Below are 12,113 nucleotides of genomic sequence, written 5' to 3' on the forward strand. Positions count from 1 at the left end.
GCAAAGGATCATTTCAGAAGAATGACTTACATTATAGATCGTTCTAGAAGAACGACTTGTATTATAACCATTCCAGAAGAATGGCTTGTATCATTCTGTAGGGGCTTTTTCTTGCTATAAATGGGCCGGGCCGTAAGAAGCAAAGCAAGAAAATATTCCTGTGTCGAGTTCGAAAATTAAGCCCCAAAAATACTTGAAAGGGCAGCAGAGTCTTAGGAAGTATTTTGGTTACCTTCACCAGCCAAAACAATGGAAACTTACAGGTAATTTTTGCATGCTTACAGATAAACTTTTGAGCTTGGTATGAGGGGCTTGTGGCATGAGAGCAAAACCATCATGAGTTTAGCATAAACAGAGAGAGAGAGCTGTGAGTTCTTATGAAAGACAGGGACTCTAAGGAAAAAGGGAATGGATCCTAAGAGGGTTTGTTAAAGAGGGAGAGAGATGATGGTATAATGGGTGTGTTGAGTAGTTTCCAGCAGCTTGACAAATAGTCTGTCAAGCTCTGGAATGTTTTCACAGAAGAGAAAAGGGAAGGAGCTGGAGGAATAGGGCACGAAATTGCAGAGTTTTGGAAGTAAGAGAGGAAGCTTGCTCTCTAGATGTGGTTTGAGTGAATTTCCAGTTGCTTGACAAAGCTTGGTCGCACTCTGAATGATGATTTTCTGGGTAGAAGAAGCTCTCTTTTATAGGCTTGAAGAACCCTAATTTCGTCTAACTTTTCCTTCCCATTTTCATCGTTTCTTTCTACTTGATCTAATTTGGTAAAATTCTCCTATCCAAGGTGCATGGGTAAGGAACCCTTTGTGGTTCCAAGAGTTTGATGCAGTTGGACCTCCCCATGAGGGTGAGGCGCCGCTTGCTTTCCTCATTGGTTTTCCAAGTGAAGCTGGTAATGGAAAATAAGATGGGTAGAGCTTTTGTCCGATGGGTATTCTTCCTACACTCATGGATTTCTGTTGGTCTCTATCATGGCTTCCTATTTGACCATCTTGGAGTCCTAACAAGGATGAAGCACAGCGCCAGCTTTTCTACGAGTCGTTAGGCTAGGCTCGTGTGCAATATTGGATTGTTAGCCTATTATTTCCAGCGTGCGTGGGTTTTCGTCAAACTGCTGGAAAAGGCTTTGTTGATTTTGGGCATTCTATTGATGCTGGCTTTGTCTAAGTGCTATGGCAGACTATTAGATATCCTCTTAAGGCATTGGATCATTTTCTCCCTTCTCTTATGCTAACCCATGTGTTTGGGCTCAAGAAATGGGCTTGAGTTTTGGAGCTCCCAAGTAGCCCAAAACTTCCATTTCTTGGCTCATCAATGGGCTCCCACGAAAGCTCGTTACCATCCATACCACAACCCACTCAAGCAAGCCCCGAGCATTTGAGTAGCTTGGGCCCACTTAGGCTTATAGCGTGGTTGGGTGTGAAATAATGATTTCCCGCTTGGCATGTTTTTCATTATTATGATGCTTGACGAGATAACTAACATGGGCTTGTAAAGCCAGTGCTTATTTCAACTCTTAGCATGAGAGATTGCATATTTATTTGGCATGACACGTGGTCGTGGCTCGTCCAAGCGTGCATGATGAATTTCGCATGCTCTGAACCGGGTCTTTTTCTTAATAAGGCATTACGTTAGGCCGAGAATTTATTTGGGCCCAACCCTGGATTTTTGGGCCTTAACACATTCTAATATGTATTCATAAATTATTAATGCAAATTTCACCGATTGCAAGTTTGATACATTAATAATACACTGCATAGATTAAAGTCCCATAAAAACTTAACATGGTTATAGCAGTGATCAATATGATGCACGCCTGTTACATAACAAATGATATGGATTGAAGTCTCGGAAGGACAATCCATTAACATGTCAATATTAATACAGTGCATGCCTAATGCGTATCAAATTATATGGTTTAAAGTCCCAGAAGTACAATTAATTGACATGTGTGTATTAATCTGTGGCATGTCTGCAGCATGACAGATATATGGGTTCTAAATGTTCCAACTCCCTGAATGGAGATTATCCACGCCCTACTGTAAAATAACTCTCCATTGGAGGTTATGATCCACATTCTCACATAATTCATCTTATAAAAGATGTCTGTCTAAAAAGAAACAATAAAAGCTCCTGAAGTGGCTTGGGTACCCAAAGGCAATGAAATGTTATAATTGATGCATATGCATGCGCATAAGAATAGTTGGATCACGAATTGATGAATGACAATTTTTGGTTTTGGAGTAGCTACTCAAATCATCAATGGGCTGTGATTGGAACCACGTTCTATTATTAAATGTTGACAAAATCATTGGCCAAAATGGAAATAGGCAATTCCATTATAGAAGAGAATGAACATGAAAGAACAAACCCATAGTACGAACCCAAAAGATGTTAACCCTGAAGGTTATATTTGGGTGTTCGAAATAAAGAGGAACATACTCACTTTATATGACACAATGTTTCTAATAGAAACAAGGAACGTTGGGGTTCTCCAGATTTACAGATGCAATCATGCCTTCGTATTGCACATTTATGAGGACCAATATGTTATCTTTAAGGGTTATTAAATGCACGGAGCATATCGCCATAAGCGAATCCCTAAAGATGTACAAGCAGAACAAATAGCTGGATATAAAGCTATATAATGTGTCATAAAGTGTAATCCCTTAAATAAAATCCTTGAAGGATTGAAATTGCATGAAGCAAGTCCCTGGACATGTGCTTGAAGCACAAATCTTGTACTCAATACTAATATGTATAAATTGCCTCAGTGAGTATATTTATTATGATATGGTTGCAATACATTACAACTCCTGAAGATTGATAATTGATCAAAACTCTTGAAGATTTGATAATTGATTAAAACTCCTAAAGAGTTAATACTTGGTTAAAACTCCTGAAGAGTTAAAGAAATATTTGTCTCGGCCTGAAGATCAAGCATTATGCCAACGAGATTCTTGCTTATACTAAGAAAGTATTGAAGCATTTTTATGTGGATTATCCATTGGGCACTTAAATGATTTTTCAGAAGTATACTGGACCAGACATTGTATTTTCCAAATAAAGCTCAGCTCCATCACCACCACTGTGAGATGATGTGAGGCATATTTGATGCTATCACTGCATAACACCATATAAGGGCATATTCTTTTCAAGTGAACTTATAAATAGCCCAAGTTTTGTTGGATACGTGGACTCTGGAATTTTCTATGATTTACATAGAGATAATTCACTGAAAATATATTTACTTACTCAACTACATGGATTGTTGATGGCTACATCCCTCACTCAGTCTGAAAGATCTTCCCTCTAGAAAGATAGTCATGAAGATATTAGGGGGAGCATTCAGAAGTATGTTATACTGATTGTTGTACTCTTCTTCCTTCCACGAGTTTTCTACATCATTGGGTTTTCTCCAAGCAAGATTTTAATGAGGCAACTAACATATTATTTGTGGTCTCCAAGAAGGAGTGTTGTAAAGTCAAGAATGGAACCCAAAATGGTAGAGCCCACTACCTAATTGATTGAAGAAAAATGATAATAATTGTCTGCCAAACATTCAAGTGAAGCCAAAGGCTTGTGAGTGAACACCCAATATTTTGGCCTATAAATAGACACCTCAATCAACAGAGAATGTATCTCTCCAGAAAAAAGAATGAGAGCACACAAGTGAGAAAGAAAGAAAGCCCCAATAAAGAAGAAAGAAAGAGAAAGAGTGAGAGGAGAGAGTAGAGAGAAAAATCAATGAGCCAATGAGATTGTAAATACTAAAGTTGTAGCCTCTCGTTAAATATTGTGTCTCTTTTACTTTACGTTCAACTCAATATTCTCACATATACCGTTGATTTTACCACGTTCTTCATTTGTAAATTGTAGTTACTGCGGGAAGCTCACAAATTCTCTTAAAATCCCTAAAACCCTGGAAAACCCATCACCCCAAAAATTAGTCTCCCAAAACAAATCAAACAGGAGGCCGACAATGTCCAAGGATCCATCGGAGTCCTACAAACCCTACACCCTCTGCGAAACCCTAACGGGCCACAAGAGCGCCATTTCCGGCGTTAAATTCTCCTCCGACGGCCGCCTCCTCGGCTCCTCCTCCGCCGATAAGACCATCCGCACCTACTCCCTCACCTTCTCCGATGACTCTTCGTCCTCCACTCCCACCATCTCCGCCGCCCAAACCTTCGAGGGCCATTCGCAGGGCGTCTCCGATCTCGCCTTCTCTGCCGACTCTCGCTTCATGGTCTCCGCCTCCGACGACAAGACCCTCCGCCTCTGGGACGTCGCCACCGGCCAGGTCATCAAGACCCTCCATGGCCACACCAACTACGTCTTCTGCGCCAACTTCAATCCCCAGTCCAATATGATCGTCTCGGGTTCCTTCGACGAAACGGTGCGCATTTGGGATGTTAAGACCGGGAAGTGCTTGAAGGTTTTGCCGGCTCACTCCGACCCCGTCACCGCAGTCGATTTCAATCGGGATGGCTCCATTATTGTGTCTAGTAGCTATGATGGGTTGTGCAGGACCTGGGATGCCTCAACTGGTCACTGCACTAAGACTTTGATTGATGATGAGAACCCCCCAGTTTCCTTTGTTAAGTTCGCGCCCAATGGCAAGTACATTCTTGTTGGCACTTTGGATGATACTTTGGTAAGCCCAATTCGCCATTCTTCTTCTTTATGTTTATTGGGTTGAATTTGAATGGCATTGTTTGTTTGATTGCGATATGAATGCTCACTTCAACTTATAAAATTGAGCACTTAAAAATTCATTGGTGGGTGAAAGCCAAAAGGAATAAATATAAGTTTTAGGATTTAGCTTCAGGAGGAAGGTAAAGGCTGAGTAACTGCATATTTTATCAGTTATTTTGATTAGCTTCATTTAGAACTCTTGTCCAGATTGTGGGTATCTGTTACTCTTGAACTCTGTAAGTGGGGATTGAAAAACTGTTGTTGGAAAGGGCTCGTAACAAAATATTGCATCCAAGTTCCATCCGTACATGTTCTTACTCAAGTTTCAACCTTTTTGAGTTAGGTTGTTTACCTTACCTATAATCAAAATTCCTGATAATTGGCTCTGAAATATAAAAGTAGAGGAAAAATGATTACGCAATTTTTGAATTGAGTCTCTAGGTGAGGCTGATATTTGATGCCACATTTGACACAATACTTCCGTTATCATATAGGTTTATTAGAACAGAATCTCATTCTGATATTCAAATTTTCATTCAGGATTTTTAACTATGCCATGTGATGCAGTATGTGTAGATCAAATTTTACTGTTTTCTGTCTCCTTCTCCTGACGGTGGCATGGTGCACTTGAAATTAAATTGTGGGTTCAATAAATTTGCATTCGGAAAACTAAGAATTTTCCCTGCTTTTAGGGCATATAGGTACATCCTGTAGCATGCTCTAGATATATTCTATCTTTATTTCCTAGATTTTTGGCATGCTTCGGTACCTATTCTGAATTTACCTTCCTTTTTGTTTTCTCCTGGTACCATATTGAAATTATTTTGATATTTTCTACATGCATGATTTTAAGGAAAACAAGCAGGTTTATCATTTGGTTACGATGTTATGTGCATACCAGCACAATAGTAAAAATCGACTATGTTAAAAGAAATGTGATAAGCTGAAACTTTTATTACTAGCTCATTTGGTATTCTAAAACTATCTCAAAACACAACTTACTTATTCCCCTTTCTCTTACCTCGGATATCTCTTGTGTCTCCCACCCCTCTCTTCTCTCTCTCTCTCTCTCTCTCCCCATTTTCTTTTAAGAATACAGAGAATAAAGAACAAGAACCTTAGCACACAAGCAGTGTATTTCTTTGATTTTATGAGATTATGTTTCTCCTGTCTGCAGTGGTTTCTTTTCATTGTTATGGTATACAGCTCATCTAGAATTTCTCTGTTGTTTCTGTAGAGGCTTTGGAACTTTTCAACTGGGAAATGTCTAAAGACTTACACAGGTCACAAGAGCTCGAGATTCTGCATTTCTTCCACCTTTTCTGTGACAAATGGGAAATATATTGTAAGTGGTTCTGAAGATAATTGTCTATACCTATGGGAATTGCAAAGCAGGAAGATAGTTCAGAAATTGGAAGGTCACACGGACACTGTTATATCAGTATCGTGCCACCCCACTAAGAACATAATTGCATCCGGTGCACTTGGGAATGACAAGACGGTGAAGATCTGGACCCAGGAGAACTGATTCATTTTCTCTGTGTTGTAAATGATTGCATCTGTGGCTCAAAGATCTTGACTTGAGGAGGTAGATTGATTTCTTGTATTACAAAGCGCGTTTTGTCCTATGCCCAAGCCATTGCTGCAAGACTCTTACCTTCTAACTTTGTTTAGTAATTATCTCTTTGTATTTTTGTTGTATCATATAACTTTGCTTCTTAGATTTCAGTTTAAACTCAGTTCTCCTAATTATTATAGAGGCCATTTTTGTAACCTCTCTCTGCTTTCTTGTGAGCATGGATGCTGTGTTTTCTTGACTATGTTATAAAATTGTGTTGACGAATGGTTTTCTAGGCAGTGAGAAATTGTGAAGTGAAGTAGAAATGGTAGATGAATATGGTAAATAGAGATCAATGTTTGTGCAGACTCCTTTTGTCTTTGGGTGTGTAGAAACTTAAAAACCCTCGAGGTGAAAGAGTGGTATGAACCTCCTTGATGGGTCTGGTTAGCCTCTGTTTTTCAATGCAGGTTTGAGAACTTGTCTCCAAACTCTGGCAATTTCTCCATCATCTTCAATGGTCTAATTTATTTGCTCTTTAGGGTTTCATCTCCAGACGTGAGGCTTGAGACGAACAGTACAACGCGATCAGACCAGTACAAATAATAGGAGATTTTGAGAAAACTAACTACACATTTGAGTCTATTCTAAGACCCGATAACTCTTAATGGTTAATAACAATTGACACTACTCTTAGGTAAACCCTTTGACTTGTTTATTGACCGACCTCTTTTTGTTTTTTGAAGTAATGGCATTTCAGATCAAGAAGGCCTGGTTGTTACTTGGGCTTTAGAGATGGTATTTCTTTTCTAGCCAAGCTATTTGAAGCAGGATGGAGTTTGGTTCAAGTATATAGATGGTTCTGCATTCATCCTTGTTACCAAAAGTTCTTAGAAAAGTTGAACCTTGCAATGAAAGAGGCAGCATCATAATTTTTTTGGGGACAACATATACAATTGGAAATGGAAGATTCAGAAAACTTGGTTGCTTTTTACCACAAAACAATGAGCTAATAACCTAGCTAGAGGCTTGATATAGTAGAATAACAATATGGTTGATCACTTTAGATTTTTTGGATTGTCTGCCATTTGAAATTTTCATTTCAGTAGTACTAGCCTCTCCACACGCGCTTCTGAGCCTGTGAGAGTTTTTTTTTTTTTTTATAATTTAAATTTTTAAATTTATTTTAGAATTAAAAAAGATAATGGGTAGTTATGCTCCATAAAAATAAGATCAATTATCTATTTTTTTCTTTTAATATATTTATTTTTAATATGAAAAAGTGTGAATTTACTATATTATCCTCATTTAATTAATAATTTCAATTCTTAATGTTTGCATTAACCGAGGGCATATTTTCTGGTATTTTGAATGTTTTACCATTCTCTACCTTTTACTTTATATATATAGATATATCTGAAACCCTAGCCACACTATATCCTCTCAACAAGTTGTCCACCAATCTAATTCGCTGAAGTACTGCTCATGAATCATACAATAACAAGGAACTTGGGATGATATCACACTTGCAATATTTTGATAAATATATGGTACGTACACTAATTGATATATATATATATATGGTACACTAATTGATGTTGTGCACATGCTTAATCCATGTGAGTGACTCATTATACATGAAGTAGATGAAGGCATTTGATTCATGATCTCTACGTCCTGCAAATTCACTGGGCCATAACACTCCAATATAAATATGGATCCTACACAGTTCAGTGTATAAGAAATATGATCCAAGGAGCACGACAAAAAAAAAAACAGACAATAGCCACGGGATAATAATGGCAATTGACTGTAAAGCTCAAATTTCTCAATCACAGCTTTTTGGATCATCGATCGGATATTCCCTTCCGCAATAATATATATACATATATATATATATATAATGTGCGGTATATGTGTGCATGCGTGTGTGTCCTTATGAAATGCAATATTGCTGGCAAGAACGAAATTATAGAAGTATAGTAAGTTCCAAGTCCAATAGTCGAAGAAATTTTAAGTTCAAATTTCTCTCTCTCGCCTTGCCGTTGATTAAAATCATCGGAGGGTCAATAGAAACTTAACATAGGATAGGAGTATGGTATGGGTGGAATAATTGTGGATGCCCTGGTAACCCAACAACAGCAACTCGCAGCAAAGCTGGGTGGTGGGGGAACCCTAACAAAACATGTTGGTCACCAGAAATAATGTAATGCAAAATATACACGCGAGGCACCCAGAAGACGACAAATCAGTACTAGTACTTGCTCTGATGTCCTAGATTTCTTTATTGGATTTGCCAGGGTAGCCCTAGGAATTCTTCAACGTGAACATACAACAACGTTGGACTTGGCCTTGGAGCAACATTGCTGACCCCTTCGTGGGGATTAGAGCCATTAACAACGTTTTAATCTATAATTATAAATTATAAATAATAATAAAAGATACGGATCTGAACACAATCTTAATTAATGTTGTTTAGATTAGATGGATCATGTTTCTAATTTCCATGAGCTTTGTCAATGGAATGGGGAAACCCTTGGCATCAAGCTGAATTAAACAATTGCATATGTTGTCTGCACATGTTAAAATTGAGCTATAATTTATATTATATTAATCAGCACTAACCTTTGATTTGTGCAAGCATATCAAAGGACCACCTGCTTTGTGCTTTCATCCTTCATAGTTTGTCCTCTTGTGTTTGTTTTTATTAAGATTCTAGCCACCAATGTGTATGGGACCTTTCATTGTTGTTTTTGTGAGTTGGTTTGACCGTCAAGATAAGCATAATTGATTGCAGAAAATTAAAGCCAAAATATCATGGACTAAGATTATTGTTGCATTAAACGGGGATCCCTGCAAATGCGATCCCGTCTAAGGAGGAATTTGTATGCGGAAACGATGTGATGTGTGTGCGAGTAGAAATATGGGTGTATTCGATTGATATTTTAATGGAATTTTAAAGGAGTTTAAAAGTTATTTTCAAACTTTGACAATAAATTTATAATAAAAAAATATTTAAAAATTCAGGAATATTCAATCAGAATTTTAGAGGAGCTTACAAAATCGGAGTGCATTCAATCCAAACTTTTATGAACTTTTATGCGAAACGAAAGAGAAGTAATCTTTTGTAGGCTGAACATTGAGGTAATAAGTGTAGTATTATTGTCTTCCAAAAAGGGGGAGAAAGTGCAAAGAACTTATAGCTCAAGTGATTAAAAGCAGTCATACCTGAAGTTATGTGTTTGAATAATCCTCCTCTAATATCGTTTGTATAAAAATAAAATTAAAAATTAAAAGGGAAGAAAGCAGTGTCCAATTTTCACCATTTCATTATGACTGTTAGGTTTAGTCTGTTGGTTATATCATCATAACAAAATCATCAGAAACAGAAAGAAAATAAATTAGCGGTCAGTTTACGAAATTCAAGCTCTCAGATTAACAAAGAAACCTTTCTCACGGTCACGGGTTTCCCCATGTTTTTGCCATTTTCTTGGACTTGATGACTAGAGATAAGATAATTAACTTGTAGTGCACGGTCAAGTGATCGTTTATTCCAAGTTCCAACCAAGGAAAAAGTAAATTAACCACGGATAAGAGAAAGAGAGCATGCACAAGCATCTGTAAACCATAATGAAGAATATAAGTCCCACATTAGAAACTTGATTAAATAAAATATAAGATATAATGAATGATTCCGTTACTAATATTATTAAGTCATTTTGTGATAAAACCTTACACCTACTGAGCTTTGTAGGTGGTTAAGTTGGGGACAATATCGGTGTTGTTAGTAGTGGCTCATGCCCGTCTCTCTGAATCTTAACATGGTATCAGAGCGGGTTAATTAACTGGGCCTAAACCCTAAACCAATATGTGGTGTTCACATGTTGGACTTGAATGTTTACATCTACTTCTTACCCAATACGTGGTATTCACATGTTGGACTTGAATGTTTATCTCTACTTCTTACCCAATACGTGGTGTTCACATATTGAGCTTAAATAATTGACTCCGATGTGCCTTACGGGTGGCCCATTATGTGTTGGTCCCACGTGAGGGGGCATGCTGAAGAATATAAGTCACACATCATAAACTTGACTAAATAAAATACAACATATAATGAATGGTTCCACTACTAATATCACCGAGGCATTTTGTGATAAAACCTCACATTTACAGGGCTTTGTAAGTGATTAAATTTGGGACAATATTGGTGTTGTTAGTAGTGACCTATGCCTATCTCTCTGAATCTTAACAAACCAAGCACATAACCATATGCAAAATAAATTCTATTTGATTATCATTTATTAGTATTGGGATTTGATTGATAGACATAGTTTTGTCAAAGAACCACGTTATGTGTTTTCTTTTATTACGATTTGTCATCTTGAATTATTTAATTTCTTTCATCAATTTAAACGTGAGGTTAATATCACATCAACTATTTTGATACTCCAACTTGGCTTTAGAGTGAGGAAACTGAAGTGAACGTGACGGATGGAGTTAGAAACAAACCAAAAAGATATGACAATTTCGGGCTTATAACCCCATTTAAATAAGGGAGATTCACTATTATACCTAATATAGAGGTTCAAATTATAATTAAAAAAACCTTACATGAAATGGACTTTAAAACGCACCCAAAGCCCATTTATAAAATAACAAAGAGCCTTTGAACTTTCTATAATAAGCACAACCCTAAAACCTCATAAAAAAAACTCAAAACACTCAATAGGGTATCAAAGTTATTTAATAATTAAAATTAAATTCAATAGGGCCAACTATCATTTTTTAGGTTATTTTTTGGTTTGTTTAGAAATTAAATAGTGTAAGGTTTATCTATATCACTAGTGCTAAGAATCGGTATATAACTAAATATCTCTTATAAATAAACACCCGAGGTTTTTAGATTGCTTCATTGTAACACTGCGACCACATGTTTTTGCTTCCTCACAAAGCCTTTTACGACTGAGCAACACTTTTAAATTTTTCTTGCCACATATTTTCAGAAGCGTTTTTAATTCTCAAAAAGCATTTCCAATCATGCAAAAGACAATCCCAACAATACCCTTGATTTAGACTAGTACTGCACAATCTACATGTTTTTTCTTATATATATATATATATGTTTTATATAGCTGTGAGCTCATGTGGCGGGGACGTGGAAATTGGATTGGAAGGCTGGGCCTCACATGGTAGGAAGGAGTTTCATTGAGGCAACCTGTGGATTTTGTTGGGAGCCCTTTCTGTACATTGTTAAACCTTTTTTGGGTAATTAAGGTGGTTTGATATTAGCCAGTAATTTAGCATTTGTTTTTAGTTTAGCATGGTGGGGTTGGGTAACATGATTAAGAACATAACACGACACCAAATCCAATAAGAAATAGTTGCTCTAATTCTCATGTATATCCAATACATCAGTGACTCACTTTATTCCGATCATCTGATGCTTATCTATCTTCAAATTCCAACATTCAACATTCTCAGCTCAATTTGCTGTCATCTTTTAACATTTTAAGCTTTACATGATTCTCTATCTCCGACAAAAATGGAAGGCAATAACGAGAAAAAAAAACTTTCAATACGGGCAATCAGTAATCCGCTCTGCCATCAATTGTTGGAGATTTTATAATTACTCTGGACGGTGAGGAAATTCTCATGCCAAATAATTCTTGTTTTTATTGTACCTTTTTGGGTTGGGCAAATTCCAAAACAAACAGCAACCCAACAACAACCCATCAAGAGAAGACAACAACCCATCAAGAGAAGACAAAACGGAGATGAAAATTGCTAGAATTTTTACAGAAACAACAAGAAGATTAAATCTGGATCCATAAATAGTTCAAAAAAAATTGATGGG

The 12,113-nt window shown here is 37.0% G+C and overlaps 1 protein-coding gene across 1 annotated transcript; it reads left to right on the forward strand.

The window, feature by feature from the left end:
- The first annotated feature begins 3,638 nt into the window (after window positions 1–3,638).
- WDR5A (Transducin/WD40 repeat-like superfamily protein) lies at window positions 3,639–6,541 on the forward strand. Its single transcript, XM_008238644.2, has 2 exons — window positions 3,639–4,657; window positions 5,936–6,541. Exons 1-2 carry the CDS (start codon window positions 3,983–3,985, stop codon window positions 6,224–6,226), a joined length of 966 nt encoding a protein of 321 aa, XP_008236866.1. The 5' UTR covers window positions 3,639–3,982; the 3' UTR covers window positions 6,227–6,541.
- The last annotated feature ends 5,572 nt before the right edge of the window (window positions 6,542–12,113 follow it).

This window comes from Prunus mume, linkage group LG1, assembly GCF_029339155.1.
Source record: "Prunus mume cultivar Tortuosa linkage group LG1, ASM2933915v1, whole genome shotgun sequence".
NCBI lineage: Eukaryota > Viridiplantae > Streptophyta > Magnoliopsida > Rosales > Rosaceae > Prunus > Prunus mume.